Genomic DNA, 20410 nt, shown 5'->3' on the forward strand with positions numbered 1-20410 from the left:
AGTGGAATCTCAGCTGATATGAATTTCTGAAGCCAAGAAGTACAGAGGATGCTTTGTACCATCAATTGGTACCATTGATGGTACCAGTTTGTACCATCTCTGGTAAGAGATTTTATAAATTGAAGGGAAAATACCCTGTGTGAGGTGCCTGCAGCAGGGGAGACCAAATGGGAAATGCAGCTTAGTTGCTCCCTCCCTTCCAGAAGCAGGAATCCCAAGTCCTGCACAGGGAACCCCCATCCCTAATCAGGAGAGACTTAGGAAGATGCACAGAGTCTGAGAGACTCAGGTTACACACACACAATGAGCAACACATCCATAGCCACAGTATCAACCAGGAGAGTTCCAGACAGAAATTCTATCTTCTAAAACTGTCAGACACAGTGGCAGGCTGCAGCCAGCTCTGACTGAGAGTGAGACTCTGCTTTTTGGGGAGGTTGAGGGTATGGAGAACTAGGCAGTGGTTGGTGCTGCAGTGTGTGTGCCACATAGACATTTTTTAAAAGGGGAACTTAAATGTGGCTGGACAGGAAACCTGCGTGTATGTGCAGCTGCTCTTTTCAGCAAATAAACCAGAATGAAAATACAGTTTGGACCCACAGAATCCAGCTAGGCAGAAAGATTAGAAAGCTGGATGGCAAACTGATTGCAGGGCCCCACCCAGTGCACCTGGAAGAGGAGATCTGTGCACCAAATGGAGAGATCAGGTTTGAGGCTCCTGAGAGAGCAGTGGTCTGGGAACTAGATGGGCAAGGGCTGAGCACTTGAGATTCTTTGCAGTCAGGCAGGTCCCTCACACCACGGAGTTCAAAGCTCTGGGAAGAAGAAGGTGTGTCCAAAGCCCACCTACAGGATTGAAAGTTGCATAGAATACTATGGCCAAACTCAAGAACTCCCTGCTGGTGCATATCCATGTAGGAAATAAAAATAATCTCCACATGAGCTCTTTCTGAACTTTTAATAGATGTGAAAGCTGTACTGGTTCCCCTTTGGACCCTATTCCGCTGAAAAAAGCAGAGCAGAAAGATTAGAAATTTGAGCAGCAAGAGGTATTTAGGGTCCCACCTATCCTCAGCTATTGTACAGAGATACTATCAGCACCAAGCAGGAAAGAGCTGATCCTTTTACACAGATTAGCCCCTCACATGAAATGGACAGTTAAGTCCTCAGAAACTATACATTATTGGACATAATCTGGGACCAAGACTTGGTGTGCAGGAGTGGGAGAACACACCCACCGTCTTCCCTGAAGACTGAATAGCACCTGCCAGGGGAGAGCCAGGAAGATGAACCAACCCTAGGCCTTGTGCTGATAAAAACAGGGCAGAACAGCAAGGACCAGCCATCCTGAAGGAGACAGACACAAACTGTGGATCACCTGTAGCCTGAAACAGGCTCCCTAAAGCTAGACTGGGATCTTATCTGACATTACTAGAAAATGATCTAGATGGAGAAAACAGTAGGCAAACACTACACTGTGTTGAGGTGAATTCTACCTCATTCTTTTTCCTTATTTTTTCTCCTGCATACATTTTAACATTTTCTTCATTTTTTAAAAAATTATTTCACTATTTTTTATTTTAGTTTTATTTCAAATCTCATATTTTACTCTTCCTGTCTCTAACTTTATTTTGATTTCTTCCTTTCCTTTCTTATTTTTATTTTAAATTCAATTTTTTCCTTTCTATACCATGTGTCTATTTCTCACTCTTACTACTTCTATCCCTCCATCCTCTCAAAACAACTTTTCTTTCCATTAGTCATCTCACATTCTTTTCTCCTATCTTATAATATCCTTATTCTCTTTCCACTTAATTAATCTCTACTCATTTGTCATTGATAGTATGGTTGTGTAGTTCTTGTTGCATTTATTCAATTTTATTCCCAGATGTTCACTGCTTTTTTACTTCAAACCTCATATTTTACTGTTCTCCTGTTCTACTCCATTTCACCTCCAACCTTCCTTTCTTGTTTTTGTTTTAAATTTTATTTTGTTCTTTTCTTAGGTTTGTTTCTATTCTCTACTCTTATTATTTCTCCTACCTCTACTCTTTCAAAATCATTGTCTTTCCATTAGTCACCTCATATTATTTTTTCTTTCATATAATATTCTTATTCTCTTTTTTGTTGATATTGCAGTTGTGGTGTGGGGTATTTTTACTGGTGTGGGTTTTCTGTCCTGGGTTGTTTTGATTTATTCTGGCAGCACTTGTACAACAGTGTAGAAGACATGGTAATTTTGCGAATCTCAGTCAGCCAGCCAGAAGCGATAACCCACCAACAAATGAGCCACCAACAACCAAAACATAATTATACCTAGACAGCCCACATAGAGGGAGGAAGATGGCAGAGGAGTGGATGGAAGTCACACTAAGCTGCTCCCAGGGCCAATCTGGAATTACAAGTCAATAGTGAAGAAATCACCCAGAACAAAGAACTGAGCAATAGCAAGAGAGGAGCCTTATAACCTTGGACAGACAGAAGAATCAGCTTCAGCACAACCTATCTGCACCTGCACAACAGCACATAAGACATGGTAGGCCGAGTGACCCTCAGTAAACCAGTTGGAGGGAAGGACCCACCAAAGGAAGACCCAACAGCAACCAAAACCAAATTACATCTGGAAAATCAACATAAACAGCATAAAGGGCATCCCAAGAGCATCAAGTTCTGGTGACCAAAGAGACTGCACCACTGATTCTCACAGACCTCTACCATAGAAATTCACACCACAAAGTCAGGAAGTCAAATCAGATCAATTAAAGAAGCAGAAGCAAACAAGAAGAGTCTCACAAACAATGGGAAGACAAAGAAACAACCCTCAATCAAAAGGAAATGAGGAATCTTCAGAAAGAGTGCTAAATGAAATACAGGCAAATCAACTCACAGATAATGAGTCCAAAACAATGGTTATAATGAAGCTCAATGAGCTCACTGAGAATTACCAAAAAATACAGAGAAACTTTGAGGAACTTATTGCAAACTATATTAGCATAAAAAAGGACATAGAAACAATCAACAAGGGCCAAGAGGAAATGAAGAATACAATTTCTGAATTGAAGAACATAGTAGAAGGAATCAAAAGCAGACTAGATGAAGCAGAGGATCAAATGAGTGAGATGGAAAGGTAGAAAAAAAACTCAGAGAAAAAGCAAGAAAAGGAAAGAATACTCAAAAAGAATGAAGAGGGGTTAAGGGAACTGCAGGACAACATGAAATGTAGTAATATCCTTATAATTGAGATACCAGAAGAAGAAGAAGAGGACCAAGGAATATAAACTTGTTTAAAAAGGTAATGATGGAAAACTTCCCTAATTTGATGAGAGAAAAAGCCACACAAATCCAGGAAGCACAGAGGTTCCCAATCAAGAGGAACCCAAATAGGCTCTCTCCAAGACACATCAAATGGACAGGAAAAAATACTCATATCTGACAAAATAGACTTCAAAAAAAAGGGCCATAAAAAGAAACACAGAAGTACACTTCAGAATACTCAAGAGAAGAATCCATCAAGAAGACATAAACATTGTAAATATATATGCACCCAAGATAGGAGCACCCAAGTACATAAAGAAAATCTTGAAGGACCTCAAGAAAGATATTGACAACAACACAATTATACTGCAGGATTTTAATAATCCACTGTCAAAAATAGATCTTTCAAACAAATTATCAACAAAGATACTATGTCATTGAACAATGCCCTAGATTAAATGAATATAACTGGTATACATAAGATCTTTCATCTCAAAGAAACAAAATATACATTCTTTTTAAATGCACATGGAACATTTTCAAAGATAGACCACATGATAGGACACACACACACACACAAAGCCTCAACAAATACAAGAAAATTGAAATCATAGCAAACATTTTCTCTGACTAAAAGGGACTGAAACTAGGAACCAACCTAAAGTAAAAAAACTCAATAAAAACTCCAACTCATGGAAATTGAATAGCATGCTATTAAACAATGAATGGGTTAATAATAAGATCAAGGAAGAAACCAAAGACTTTCTGGAGATAAGTGAAAATGAACTCATTAGTTCAAAACCATTGAGACACAGAAAAGGCAGTCTTGAGAGGTAAGCTCATAATGACACAGGTTTACCTAAAAAGATAGAAACATTCAAATAAACAACCTAACCCTACATCTTACAAGAACTGGAGGAACAACAAAAAAGGAAGTCCAAAGCAAGTACAAGGAAAGAAATAACAAAGGTCAGACTAGAATTAAATGACATATAGAGACTAAAAGAACCATTCTGAGGATCAATAAGTCCAGGATCTGGTTCTTGGAAAAGATAAACAAAATTGACAAGCCTTAAAGCAGACTCTAAGAAAAAGAGACAGAACCCAAATAAACATAATCATAAATGAAAGAGGAGAGATTACAACCACAGAAATACAAAAGATTATAAGAAATTACTATGAAGAACTATATGCCAAGAAATTTGAAAACCTAGGTGAAATGGACAAATTTCTAGAAAAATCTAACCTTCCAAAACTGAATGAAGAAGAAGCAGAAAGTCTGAACAGACCAATAACAGTAGATGAAATTGAAGCAGTAATCAAAAACCTCCCAGCACACAAAGCCCTGGACTGGATGGTTTCACAGGACAATTTAAAAAAATATTTAAGGAACAGCTAACTGCTATCCTTCATAGAATATTCCAAAAAAAATCCAAGATGAGGGAAGGCTCCCAAACTCTTTATATGAAGCCAGCATCATCCTAATCCAAAAACCATATAAAGACACAACAAAGAAAGAAAACTACAGACCAATATCACTGATGAATATTGATGCTAAAATCCTCAACAAAATATTGGCAACCACATCCAGCAATATAGTAAAAAGATCATACATCATGATTAAGTTGGGTTCATCCCAGGGATGCTAGGATGGTGCAATATTCACAAATCAATAAATGTAAAACATAAATGATAAGAAAAACAAAAATCACATGATCATATCAATAGAAGCAGAAAAAGCATTTGATAAGGTACAGTGCCCATTTATGATAAAAACAATCAGCAAAGTGGGAATAGAGAGAACATTTCACAACATAGTAATGGCCATTATGAGAGACCTACAGCCAACATCATACTCAATGGGCAAAAACTGAAAGATTTCCCACAGATTTCAAGAATGAGACAAGATTGTCTGCTTTCACCACTTCTATTCAACATAGTGTTGGAAGTTTAGCCAAAGCAATCAGACAAGAAGAAGAAATAAAAGGCATCCAAATTGGAAAGGAGGAAGTAAAACTGTCACTGATTGCAGATGACATGATAGTGTACATAGAAATCCTGTAGACTCCACCAAAAAACTACTCGACCTGCTAAGCAAATTTACAAAACAGTGGGATACAAAGTCAATATTCAGAAATCAAAGCCAATTTGTACAACAGCAATGAAATATCACAAACAGAAATCAGGAAAAAAATCCCTTTTGCTATAATAACAAGAGAAACAAAGTACCTAGGAATAAACCTAACCAAGGAGGTAAAAGACCTGTACTCAGAAAATTATACAACAATGAAGAAGAAATTCAGGAAGACATAAACAAATGGAAGCATGTACCATGTTCATGGAGTGGAAGAATTAACATCATCAAAATGTCTGTAATACCCAAAGCAATTTATAGATTCAATGCAATTCTTATTAAAGTACCATGACATATTTCACAGGTATAGAGCAAACATTTCAAAAATGTATATAGAACCATGAATGACCCCGCATGCCACAGCAATTGTGAGAAAGAAGAACAAAGTAGAAGGGATCACAATACCTGATATCAGCCTGGCTGGCGAAGCTCAGTGGATTGAGCATGGGCTGCGAACCAAAGCATCACAGGTTCGATTCCCAGTCAGGGCACATGCCTGGGTTGCACCATGGCCCCCAGCAACCGCACATTGATGTTTCTCTCTCTCTTTCTCTCTCCCTTCCCTCTCTAAAAATCAATAAATAAAATCTTTAAAAAATACCTGATATCAAACTGTATTAAAGGCCACTGTATTCAAAACAGGCTGGTACTGGCATAAGAACAGACACATAGACCAATGGAACAGAACAGAGAACCCAGAAACAAACCCAAGTCTTATGGTCAAGTAATATTTGACAAAGGGGGCAAAAACATAAAATGGAGTAAAAATAGCCTCTTCAACAAATGGTGTTGGGAGATCTGGACAGCTACATGGAAAATAATGAAAGCTGGTCACTAACTTACATTATACACAAAAATAAATTTAAGGTGGATAAAAGACTTGAATATAAGTTGTAACAGCATAAGAGTCCTAGAGGAGAACATGGGCAGGAAAATTTCAGATATTCCATGCAGCAGTATTTTCACCAATATGTCCCCTAGAGTAAGCGGCATAAAGGAAAGAATAAAGAAATGGGACTCCATCAAAATAAAAAGCTTCTGAACAGCTAAAGAAAACAGCATTAAAATGAAAAGAGAACCAACCATATGGGAAAACATATTTGGCAATGATACCTAGGACAAGGGTTTGATTTCCAAAATATATAAATAACTCACACAACTCTACTCCAGGAAGACAAACAACCCAATTCAAAAATGGGCAAAGGACTTGAACAGACACTTCTCCAAGGAGGACATACCAAGGGCCCAGAGACATATTAAAGGATGTTCAGCATCATCCTGATTACAAGCAGACAGTAACCAGAGGGGAGCAGGGAGAGGGATAATAACGGAAAATAGGGTAAGGGCCATCAAGGAACATACATAAAAGATACATGGACAAAGCCAAAAGGGGTAGGTTCTAGGATGGGAGGCAGAGATGTGTGGGATGGAGAACTATGGTGGGGTGAAAATGGAGACAATTCTACTTGAACAAAAGAAATGTAAAAAATAAACCAAGATATATTTTTAAAAAATAAAATATGTTTCTATATGTCCTAATATATGGTGGCATTACTTTCATATATTTTAACTAGGTAAAAAATTAGAATCAGTTACTTTTTAAAATTATTGTTTTCATGATAACCATTATTTCAATGTTTATATATTCATGTAACTATTTTTCTAACTTAAGTAAATGTAATAAACCTAAACTTTTGATAACTTGCTTTTCTAGACCACCATATTATTCATCTTTTTCCTCCCTTGAAAGACAGCTTTTCAAATCAGGGCCCATGTTTATGTATTTTCTAGCCTACATTGGAGAGTAGAAAAATCTCAATAAATATTAATTAAATGGACAGATGAAAAAAATACACAAATTTTTTTAAAAATGAAAAGATGAATCAGTTTATGAATTTTAAAAAATTCTGTACTTGAATATTTTTTACAGAGCAGTGGGCAAATAAAGAAATATACATATGTGGTAAACAGTAAATCATCATTTATTAAAAATAACTGTGTTCATTTTCACTCTGGACATTCTCAAACAGACATGCTAACACACAAACATGCACACAAGTGTTTATTCACACTTATGTGTATAGTTATTTGAGCATGAATTATTTAAATTTCTTGCTGTTTTTTTCCCCCATAGAGGTTAGTTTGATTCCCACACCAACACCTATGTCTATAATACTTAGAAATATCCCTTTGGGACACATAATACAAGTTTTCATTTAAAGGGTCAGCCAATAGTACAGAACAAAGGAAGTTAGAGTTTGGTGACTACACATGCACATTTATTCTAGAATTGTAATTTTCATAAACAAGATCCTCCACATCTGGAAGAGATTGTGTTCAGCTATCTTGCTATCCAGAAACTAAGGTATTTAAGACACATAATTAGAGGATAGTTGCAGAATTTTTTTCCATAGGCAGTTAAGATAAAGTAGAGAGGGGATTTGGATATGTATTGATTGCTTAGTATGAATCTTTTATTTCATTCACACAATTTGAAGGCAGAAAGTGCTGTGTGAAATTGAGTATTCCTGGAAAATGTGTGTTTTCCAAAATAGGGCAATAAAATTCAGTTGAATATCATACTGATTATGACTGTCTATGTTATTCTCTAGCCAAGCAGGAATCTTTATTTCAGTAATGGTGGAAGTCAGGGGTGAATCACTCCCATGATAAGGAAAAATAGGAAGCGACGAAATTGTTCTTGACCACTAGACTAATCTTCAGATTACTCTTGTTTCTTACCTGTCCCAGCTTTATTCCTCAAACTTATAGTCTAGTTCTCTTGAAATTTTTCTTGAGAGATGGAACTATAAATTTGTTTCATTTATTTTGGGTAGCAAAAACTATGTGAAGCCAAAAACCCTCATATGAAAAGAAGGGCATGGTCCTAAAGGGTCAGAGATGGTTTTATAAAAAAAAAAACAACAAGATTATTACCCATAGGGTTTAAGAATGAGGATTAACAGGAGATATCAAAGTTGTATTTTATAAGTGGTGACAGTCATGTGTTACTTAATATTACTATTCCAGTAACCCTGTCTACATGCCAGCATGGTACAAGTCACATTATTTTCAGAAGAAATTAAATTCTGATGTATCAAAATTGTTTTAAATTTGCTTTGAAAAAGAAAACTGCTTAAATTTGCATTTTATATTTAGATCTCTAACATAGATCTTGGAGAGCTTTTCAAATTTATGGAAGAAGGGACCTAAATTTTTATGTAAGCATAAAGCTAACTTTTGTGGCTAGATCTATAACTATAAAAAGAAAATTCAGAAGTAAAAATAGAATATTTATCTAATATGAAAAAGTTCATCTTTCAGAAAGTGTATATACAATCCCAGATAAATATTTTTAATTAGTAGTAGTGATGCTTGCCTTATTTTCACTACTTGTTTTTTATACAGGAATATGTAATTAAAATGAAACAGACTAAGGAAATATACTTGGATAAAAACATAGTGTCTTTTTCTTTAGGTAGTTTTTCTTTATGGGCAGAAATTATGAAGATATTGAGCCTATATTGTCTATTCTTGTTGTGAGACCCTAACTCCAAAAGCTGCAGTATGACGTTGGGCCCTGCTATTTATAATACAATGTATAGACAAAGTAGATATTGAACATCTCAGTTAAGAGAGACTGTTCAGTGTACTAAAGTGGGATAGAGGGAGAAAAAAATATTGATTCGATTGACCAGTTTATGCTAAATCATTATAAATTATTGAAAAAATTATAAATATTTTTATTACAAATATAATTGTATATGAATATGTTCATATATGTATGTTGTATACATACATATTGTTTTAAACTTATATATAAATATCTTCATGATATGTGTATAATAAAACTAGAAAATATAATATTGACTATCAGTATGAATTATGAATTTATGAACTCTAAAGACAGAACCTTGTCAGCAACCCTGATCTTCAAGAAAAAGTGTTTTTAATATTGTGAATATCACATATTATGCTTTTATACAAAATGAGTATTAATATACTCCTTGAAATTCCAAAGTTAAACTTTAAATTACAAATAAACTGCTTATCATAAATAGGAAATTTAAAGTCAGTTTAATAAGCTGCCATGTGCTTTAAGTGTAAATCTGAGTTCTCATTTTAGGACTTTCCCTCTGTATTATTCAATTAAGAAAATGAATTTAGTTGTTTTTCATAATTTGAGTTGTGAAGAAACCTTATCAAAACTTAGAATGAAACAAATTGTTGCAATCAGCTTAAATTGCACTCCACCAAGTATTTTCTTTCCCCCAAATATTCTGCTTTGAATTCTCTCTTTCTGCTATGAATATATCTTCCCTAAGTTTTTGGTATCTGTTTACCTAAACCACGTGTATGTATATACATTCTTGAACCTTTCTGTATACTTTTCATTCTGATATACTCTTTTGTAATGTATATTAATTTTTAAAACTTATCCAGAATTATGTTCAAGTTAATAGACAATTTAAGTAATTTGTATTTATTGCCAAAGTCAAGGTATGTGTTCTACTTTTGTCATCTTACTTTTTCTATTTCTTTTGCATTTTCTTTGTTTCCCTACTTTATGATAGAAATGCTTTATTTATTTATCTTTTCTGGTAAACTCAAGAAAGACATTCTGTATTATTTTTCTCATAGCAGTTTCTTTTATGCATTCAAAGTGATATTGTTTAAATTATAATTTAATAATTCATTCATCCATCTATTTATTTACTCATTTTTGGGGGGAGTAAATGATATGTACCAAATGATTTGCTGGACACTGGGGATGCAAATATAAGCATACACTGTCCTTAATACCAATAGTTTCATTGAACTGATGACATGTGAGTGGTCTTTGAAGACCATACATACTAACATGTTCAACCTGTGTTTCCTTCCTATTTCCAAATCAAGTTACCTTTTGAAAAATCTGAGCTGTCTTGGTGTCACTTTATGTTGTAGAATCTCCTTTTGACTATATTTCATTTTAGATGATGATTTTAAAACAGTAAATTTTATTAGTGAAGGGTAGAATGATTATTTCCTCTGAAGGAACACAATTCATTTAATGGTACTCAATTGCTTTCTGTGATGTTATTTTTTGTAAGCATGCCAGAATTGCTGCTCAGGGTGAGAATATACAAAATTGTAATTTTAACTTAATTTAACCTGTCATTTTTTTATGAACAGCTTTTTTGTGTGTTTTGTTTTCAAATACTTGCCAACTCCAGATATCAAAGAACATGTTTGCTTTTGCATTTTACCATTAGTTCCAATATTTTTCTAAAATTGTTTTTGTGTATTTAGAGAAAAAATATGATTTAGGGAACAAATTGTGTTTTTTTCCACATATGTTCATTAACTCAGTAATACTCATTTTTTTGAAAAATTTATTTATTTATTTTTAGAGAGAGGGGAAGTAAGGGAGAAAAAGAGGGAGAAAAACATTAATGTGTGGTTGCCTCTCATGTACCCCCAACTGAGGACCTGGCCCACAACCCAGGCATGTCCCCTATCTGGTAATCAAACCGGCCACCTTTGGTTCATAGGCTGGCACTCAATCCACTGAGCCATGCCCACCAGGTCCTAGTAATACATATTGAAAATAGCATTTTTTCTCCACAATCTGTAGTGTTTCCTTTGTCACAAATTAGATGGCTTAACATATGTTTCAGTATTTGATTTCTGGACTTCGTATTTCTTGAAAGGCATTTTCATCCATAATTAAAAGGATGGACAATCTTCTATTTAAGGAAGTCATAAAGTTTTCCACATGTATATCCTTATGAATTGGAAAATGAGGTTAAAATCCATATATTTCATTAAGTTACCACTCTTCTTAAACTCCTGATCTTAGAGGATATGAGAGGTCCAAAAAGGCTCAGTGAGATTAAATGAATTACAAAAATTAGTTCTGGAATCCAGGTGTCCTAAGAAATTGGTGGAATTTCCATCATAGTTAGTTGACGATGCCTCTATGGAAAGAAAATCAGATAAACCATTTTCTGTTTCTGATAACTATAGGTTATTGGGAAGATGTTTAATGGAAGCCAATTGGGTTATTTGGCAAATTTGGTTACAGATTTTCTTTCTAGAATTCTACTGAGTAGAAAGCTTACATAAATTTCTTGTGCTATCTAAAGATTTATCTCTTCTTCTAATCAGCCTGAATCTCTCATTAATTTTTATTTTGCTATCTGTTGGGCAGAGACTACAATAACTCAGTATTTTGTCCCTTCTTTCTCTCATCCTCACTGCGGGGGTTGGGAAGTATGGGTGGAGGGTATTTTCTTGAGGGATGGGTAGAAAGAGGATTCTGACTTCTTCAGTACCTAAAAATTTTCTTAAGCACCATTGAGTTAACTCATGACCCTCTGGATTCTTGTGAATTATTTATTATTTATTCTCCATAACCAAGATATTTCCTATTATTTGATAATCACAAGATTCTTTATGTGTTAGCTCCTGGCCAAATATCTAGCTTACCACTTTCCTTCACACCAGTGAATTCTCACAGACTTGATAGTTTCAATTTCTACATTTTAAGTGTTTATTTTCTTTCAAAAATCCCTTTACAAATATGTCTCCTCACAATTTTCTTCCTTCAAAATAAGTATCAAACACTTTCTCTTCAACATAGTCAATAGTCCAGTGCTCATTTAGGGCCTTGCATATACTTCTTATATAGTTCTTTGTTAAATTTATTGTGATTATTTATATGCATCTTGATCTCTCCATTAAACTCTGAATTCCTTAAAAGGTGAAAATGTGTCTCATTCTCCATATTGTCATATTGTAGGTATTCAAAAAGTATTTCTGAAAATAAAAAGATTAATGCCATTTCTTCAACCCCCAAATTTAATTAGCTTGAAAATAAGGTTTTGGTGTAAGTACAGAATTTGAAATTAATTAATTTTGCTCTTGGATGAGAAATAAGTTTGATGTGTGGTTAGAAATAAAAATATAAAATTGTATTCATATTAACTTACACTAAAATCCAATTAAAATAGATTCTATTGTTAAAGTTATAAAAATGTAAACCTGAAAGATAAGAAAGAACAAGTGAGAAGATAATAAAAATTATTATTATTTTCATAATAACATGTTAAAGATATTAACATATTATTGAATGATAAATATTACTAGAAAAACTTGCATAACTGGGACAAAATACACCAGTCCTTCCAGTAGGATATCATAATATCATACTACTTTTTTGTTTGTTTGGTTGATGTTTTGTTGTTTTTGTATTTGCTGTAGACACAAGGTGAATTTAGAGGGCAATGCTTGAAGATAAATCAGGAAGATCTCTTAAAAGACAGAATAAAAGAAATGATTTGTTAGCTGCTTCCAGTTTTTACTAGAAGTTTTTTCTGAACAGAAATTTAAAAGAATTTATATAAATGCATCTAGATGAGGTATAATAATACAATGAGGTTTCTTAAAATTGAAAAGATTAAATCAAACATTTTACTGAATTGTGAAACCCCAAGCTCAATAGAAGAATAAATAATTTAATATTTACAAATGTTTAAAATAGTACTTTCATAATCAAAACTATTATCATACAGTAATTAACAATAAGAATAAAATTGAAATGATATTTGTTGGGTCATTGATCAGGTTATCAAGGAAATTTTCTTCAAGATCACATCAATAGAGAGACGCATATAGTAATAAATAGTTAAGTAAGGTATCCTAAAAAAATTCTCTTACAGAATTTGTAACAGAATTACACTTTAATATAAATCTATGAGTATCAGAATCTTTCTTTTTTAAAGACTGAAGTAAAATTATTGTCTGTGATGTGAACTTGGACTGCCTGACAAAAATCTGTTGAATGAGCAGAAGAATTAATCAATAAATGAGCCACAAATAAACAAAAGAGCTACTCCCTGGCACTTAGAAAATGTGGCTGTTTGATCATTAAAATGCACTATAAATTTTTAAATCTTATGGTAAGAGGGACATAGAAACCATAAATTACATTTTCTCTTCTCTTTTTCTTACTCTAGAAAAAAATCCACAAAACATTTAAGCCTAAATAATCATGTTAACACTGAATAAAACAGAACTGAACCCAACCTCATTTATTCTTAATGGAGTCCCAGGACTTGAAGATATACACATCTGGATTTCCTTCCCATTCTGCTCCATGTATGTTGTGGCTGTGGTAGGGAATTGTGGACTCCTTTACCTCATCCGCTATGAGGAATCACTGCATAAGCCCATGTACTACTTCTTGGCCATGCTTTCCCTAACAGACCTTGTCATGTGCTCTAGTACAATCCCTAAAGCCCTCTGCATCTTCTGGTTTCATTTCAAGAAAATTAGCTTTGATGAATGCCTGGTCCAGATGTTCTTCATCCACACCTTCACAGGAATGGAGTCTGGGGTGCTCATGCTTATGGCCTTGGACCGTTATGTAGCCATCTGTTACCCTCTGCGCTACTCAACTATCCTTACCAATCCTGTCATAGCAAAGGTTGGGCTTGTTACTTTCCTGAGAGGGGTGTTGCTCATCATTCCCTTCACCTTTCTCACCAAGCGCCTTCCCTACTGCAGAGGCAATATAATATACCATACCTACTGTGACCACATGTCTGTAGCAAAATTATCTTGTGGAAATATCAAGGTCAATGCCATCTACGGTCTGATGGTTGCACTCCTGATTGGAGGTTTTGACATCCTGTGCATCACAATCTCTTACTCCATGATCTTAAGGGCAGTGGTCAGCCTCTCCTCAGCAGATGCTCGGCAGAAGGCCTTCAGCACCTGCACTGCCCACATCTGTGCCATTGTTTTCTCCTACAGCCCAGCCTTTTTCTCCTTCTTTTCCCACCGTTTTGGGGGTCATACAGTCCCTCCATCTTGCCACATCATTGTGGCCAATGTTTATCTCCTCCTGCCTCCCACTATGAATCCTGTTGTCTATGGGGTAAAAACCAAGCAGATACGAGACTGTGTCATCAGGATCCTTTCACATTCTAAAGATACCAAATCCCATAGCATATGAAAGGAATATTTCCAGGAGAAAGGAGAGTTCCTTTTTAGATAGGAGCCAATAAAATATTTTGGGAAATACTATTTTGAATATACCATGTTCAATAGAGCATGTTTTTTTCATTGATAATGTCTCAAATATTTTTTTTTAATCATTGTTCAAGTACAGTTTTCTCCCCCCTACTCCCATTCCAGAGCATGTTGAATGATGTGTTTCTCAATAGTCTCTCTGTGCTCCCATTCATCACCTAAAATTGCTTTTGCCAGTTTCACTAGTGACTTCCGTGTTCACAAATTTAATAGGCCTCTTTCTGGGATCATCTAATATTACCTATCAAGAATATCAAATTCAATCTTATATTACCCATATCTTGACAAATTTTTGGTTTTTTCACTTCAGAAAATTGTTTAACGTTTTTCATTACTCCTGGTTTACTGGAAGACCTACAAATTACCAACAGGTATATGAAAAGATGTCCCACATCACTAGTTATCATAGAAATTAAAATTAAAATCACAGTGAAATGTCACCTCACATACTGTTAGGATGACAATTATAAAATCAAACAAATTGTTGAAAAAAATGTGGAGATATTGGAGCTTTGTGCATGTCAGTGGAAATGTAAAATTGTGCACCCACCACAGAAAATGGTATGGATGTTTCTTAAAAAAATTATAAATATAATTACCATATGATCCAATAATCCCAGCTCTGAATATTTACCCTAAAGAACTGAATGAAGGATTTCAATGAGGTGTATGTATTCCCATGTTCATTGCAGCCTCATTCACAATATCCAAGATATGGAAGCAACTTAAATGTCTATGGATGGATGAATTGGTAAAGAAATGTGGTATATACATACAATGGAATAGTGTCCAAGCATAAAAATAAGGATATTCTGTAATATACTACATCATGTATGGACTGTGAGGATTATCCTAAGTAAAATAAGCCAGCCATGGAAGTGAATATGTTGTATGATTCCACTTATATGAGGAACTTAATGTAGTCAAATCCATAGAAGTAGGAAGTAGAATAATGGTTACCATATATATTATATTTTAACAATGTATTATCATGATATATTATAATACTGTTAATATTATTATATTTAAGAAAATGATACATTGTTCATAAAAAAATTAAAAATCCAATAAATGAAGATACATACAGTGTTCAGATACCAATTCTCCTCAAACCAACACTTAAATGTAATGCAATTCTTATAAAAATTCCAGCAAGATTTTTTGTTGACACAGACAAGATTATTCTAAAATTCATTTGGAACATCGAAAGAGCTATAATAGCTAAAACAAGAAAACCACATAATAAAATGAAGAAACATTCTTCACAATCTCAAGACTTATATAGCTGCAGTAATCAATACTGTAGTATTGGCAGAGGATGGGCACACAGATCAATAGGACATAATAGAGAATCTAAAAATAAACCCCACAAATATACTCAAGTAATGCTTTGACAAATATGCTAAAGCAATTCAATACAGAAAATGTAGCCAAAAAAAAAAAGGCTGCTGAAATAGGCAGCAACAGGTTGTGATATCAGATCATTTCTCCTTGTCCACATTCCATGACTTTAAATATAGAAGGCAATGACCAAGGTCGTGATATTCCCGATGTTTCAATCCTCAGGTAAAGAGGGTGGAAATAATATGATTTGTCTTATGGAGTTTTGTGGCGATTAAAAAGGTAACAAGGATGTGCTATAACAACTTCTGCTTTAGATAAGTTCAGTAAATGTTAAAGGCAGGATGAGAGCAATGAACAATGATGAATTCACCCCACCCTTTCAATATAAATAATTAGGTAACTCATTTGAAAATAGTGTCATAAATAGTCTTCAGAACGGTAAGCTTGAATACTTTTCCTCTTTGTGAAGAATGTTCCAGAATCTCAAAGCCTCTAACATCTCTAAGCTCCAGGTTTCTGAATTCATTCTGATGGGATTCCCAGGCATTCACAGCTGGCAGCACTGGCTGTCCCTGCCCTTCACTTTGCTTTACCTCTTTGCTCTCAGTGTCAACATTCTTATCCTGATTGTCATCAATCACAAGCCAACATTGCACCAGCCTATGTACTATTTTCTGGGCATCCTGGCTGTGGTAGACCTGGGCCTAGCTTCCACTGTTACACCCAGGATATTGGCCATCTTATGGTTCAATGCTAAGGCCATCAGTCTCCCTGAGTGCTTTCTGCAGATGTATGTCCTACATTGTTTTGTGGCCATGGAATCAGGTGTCTTAGCCTGCATGGCAATAGATAGATATGTAGCTATTTGTTGACCACCACACTATCTATCAATAATTAGTGAATCTTTTTTGGTCAAGGCAACTGTGTTCATGGCACCCAGAAACACCCTTGCTGCAATCCCAGTGCCTGTATTGGCTTCTCAGAGACACTACTGATCTCAGAACCAAACAGAACATTGTGTGTGCTCTAATTCTGGTATCACTAATCTATCCTGTGATGACCGGACAATCAGCAGAATCTACCAGGTACTTCTGGCCTGGATAACCTTGGTTTGTGATCTGCGTTTGACTATTTTTTTATAGGCTTTGATACTTCACTCTGTGCTTAAGCTGAACTCAGCAGAAACTGCATCCAAGGCCCTAACTACCTGCACATTTCACCTAATCCTAATTCTATTCTATACACCTGCTGTTACTATTTCCATCACTAACTATGCAGCAGTGGCAGTTTCCATCATTCCAGTGCTACTCATTTTATTAGAGATCGTCATTCCTCCTGCCCTCAACCTCATGGTGTATGCACTCAAAAACAAAGAGCCCAGACAGGCTTTGTATAAACTTTTCAAGCCACACATCAACAGCAACTATTGATAACATGAAGAAACTGTTCATTTATGTACTTTTGTCACATATTTCTCTGTTATAATCTCCAAATGCTTCAAATGGCTGAAGAACTAAAGAGCATGGACACTGTGGCAGCTTTACAGTTAGTATAATGAACCAGTGGCTATAAATGAAACTTGAAGAGAAAAGTGGTGGAATTAATATTTAAAATCTTTGTTATTGAACAAAAATTAAAAAGAGTAAAAATAGTTAAAAAATGAAATAAAGATGTGACCCAGAAAAAAATAAAATGAAATCTTTGTTATCAAGTAAAATTCAAGAAGAGTAACACAATGATGTTTATTGTCTCAAGGAACTCAAGGAAAGACAACTGTAATATGCATTTTATTCTCTTACCTAGCTCTTCCAGACAATGTTAATATTGGTAGTCAGAGCAAATAGTTCCCAGTGGCTTCATTTTTATTGGAGAATTTAATTTATGTATATTTGATTAAATGATTAATAGCATGAGACTTAATGCTGCCATTTGTCTGTTTGCTTTCTAATGTGTTGTATCTTTTTAAATAGATAAAAGTTTTAAATAGACATTTTCTCACAAAGATGTGCAATGGCTAATAAGTACATGAAAAGATGTTTAACATCATTATTCATTAGCCAAATTCAAATGAAAACCACAATATACCATCATATCCCCTAAACTGGCTGTAATTTTTTTAATTGGCCAGTGCTAGAGATTTTGTGGAAGCAATAGAGTCCTAGTACATAGTACATTGCTGGTAGGAATAGAAAATCATACAGGACATGTGGAAAACTGCATGACAATTGCACAAATAGTTGAGCACAATTATGGTATGACTCAGCAATCCAACTACTAAGTATGCTCAAAGTAATTGAAAGAAAATGCTACAACAAAAACATGTATACAGAGCTGACCCTTGTGGCTCTGTTGGTTGGGCATCGCCCCGTAAAGCAAAAGGTGGCAGGTTCAATTCCTGATCAGAGTACATGCATGGGTCATGGGTTTGGTAACCAGTAGCATGTGGAAAGCAACCAGTCAATGTTTCTCTCTTACACTAATGTTTCTCCCCCTCTCTTTCTTCATTTCCTCCCCTTTCTCTAAAAATAATAAATAAAATCTTTTAAAACATTTATATAAATTTTCATGGTAGCATTATTAGCCCCAAATGGAAAGAACCCAAGTTAGATATCAGCTGCTGAATGGATGATCAAATCTAGGCATTACCACAAAAGATTGTTATTGATTTATAAAAAAGATGAAGTATTAATTCATGCTGTTACATAAACTTTGAAAGCATGTTGTTATGTAAAAAAAAGCAAACACAAAAGGATACATATTGTATGACTCCACTTACATGGAATGTTCAGAATAGGTATAACCATTAAGTCACAAAGCAAATTAGCTTTTGCCAGGTCCTAGAGGGAAAGGCCATTAAGGTGTCACTGATTAATGGTTAATGGGGCTTCCTTTTGAGGTAATGAAAGTGTTCTAAAACTACATAGTGCTGATCACTGCACAGCATTGCAAATGTACTAAAAATTAAGTAATTGTACATTTTCAAAAAACTTAAATGGGTGATTTTATGACATGTATTTCACCTTCCCCAAAAGAAGATAAAATTAAAAAAACACACTGCTAAGATATTCTCCACATATATACCTGTTGTACCATTTTTTGTAAAATAAAAGAATATATATGCCTGTGAGTACTAAAATGGTTAAGAAAATTGTGTAAACACCTGTGATGTACTTTTATTTATCATAATGTTACAGAATCATCCTGTTTTGAACGTGACTATTAAATAATATTGGTTGAAAGTGGCAAAATTTGCCCTGGCTAGCGTAGCTCAGTGGATTGAGCTCAGGCTGCGAACCAAGGCATTGTAGGTTTGATTCCTAGTCAGGGCACATGCCTGGGTTGCAGGCCATGGCCCCCAGTAACCGCACATTGATGTTTCTCTCTCTCTCTCTTTATCCCTCACTTCCCTCTCTAAAAATAAATAAATAAAAATCTTAAAAAAAAAGAAAGTGGCAAAATTTTTGTTCTAATATGGTATATACAAACTTTTTTGAAAAACATGTATAGTAAGGATATATTAAGAAATTTAACAGGAGGCCTCTATACATTATAGAATATTAGTTCTTTTTAACTCTTTCTTATTCATTTTATTTTTCATTTAATTGAAATGTGCAGAAATGACTCTTAAATAATGTCATGTAAAAATTGAATCAGTTATTGTGTTTTTCATAATTGCTAAAATCATCATCATTATGATCTCAAAATTTGAGCATCAAGATATTTCTGACATATATGTGTGCATAACAATTTGAACTTTTGGTATATTTCTAAAATGACATGATATTCATCTGCATTACTTAAAAGAAAGTAAATAGAACATGTGAATGTGTGTGATACTGACAGAAACTTTCTTAAACATTGTAAGTTACCTCCACTTCTGTCCTAAAGGATGTTAACAGAAAGAAACAAAACTCTTCAATACATATTAAAATCACTAATTTTCATTATAATTTATTGTGTTCATTTTTCCCACTACCAGTCACATTTCTTCACATTCAAGCACACCAATATAGATAAATAAAATCATTCTCTTATTTGTGGATAATCTTATAGGCAGTAAGAATGTAAAACTTCCACACTTTTCCTCCTCCATTAGTGCTTATCCTATACCACCACCTGTATCTCTAATATTGCGCAATATCCCCTTGAAATATCCTGCATATTTTCCTTTAGAGATTCGGCTCAATAATATGATATCAAGGGAGTTAGAGGTTGATGGCTGTGCAAATATATATGGTATAGCCATGAGGATTTTTAACCAATACCCTGAATACCTGACCTAATGACATCCAGTCAACTGTTTCACTATCAAGAAATACATATCAAGGGACACACAAAATTAGGACAACTGAAAAGACTTTTGTTGTTGTTAGAACTAAGATAAATTGGTAAGAGGCATAGAGGGTTTATGAATTTATTATAGTCTCAGGAATACACATTTGATTCTATTCACACATTGAAAGGCATAAGTGTTGTAAAAGATTGCATTTTCTTTTTGAAAATGTTAATTCCCAAAATCTCAGATGTGTAATTCAGTACCTCTTTCCATCATGAATATGGAAATTTTTGTTATTTGCCTAACCCAATAGGAATTATTGT

The 20410-nt window shown here is 34.4% G+C and overlaps 1 protein-coding gene and 1 pseudogene across 1 annotated transcript; both read left to right on the plus strand.

Annotated features, from left to right (window-relative positions):
• The first annotated feature begins 13396 nt into the window (after window positions 1-13396).
• Window positions 13397-14457, plus strand: LOC114500417 (olfactory receptor 52N4). The gene has a single exon (XM_028517115.2). It carries the CDS (start codon window positions 13425-13427, stop codon window positions 14388-14390), a length of 966 nt encoding a protein of 321 aa, XP_028372916.1. The 5' UTR covers window positions 13397-13424; the 3' UTR covers window positions 14391-14457.
• A 1651-nt stretch (window positions 14458-16108) lies between these two features.
• Window positions 16109-17415, plus strand: LOC114498923 (annotated as a pseudogene).
• Window positions 17416-20410: the final 2995 nt, after the last annotated feature.

Source organism: Phyllostomus discolor, chromosome 6 (assembly GCF_004126475.2).
Source record: "Phyllostomus discolor isolate MPI-MPIP mPhyDis1 chromosome 6, mPhyDis1.pri.v3, whole genome shotgun sequence".
In the NCBI taxonomy this organism is placed as follows: domain Eukaryota; kingdom Metazoa; phylum Chordata; class Mammalia; order Chiroptera; family Phyllostomidae; genus Phyllostomus; species Phyllostomus discolor.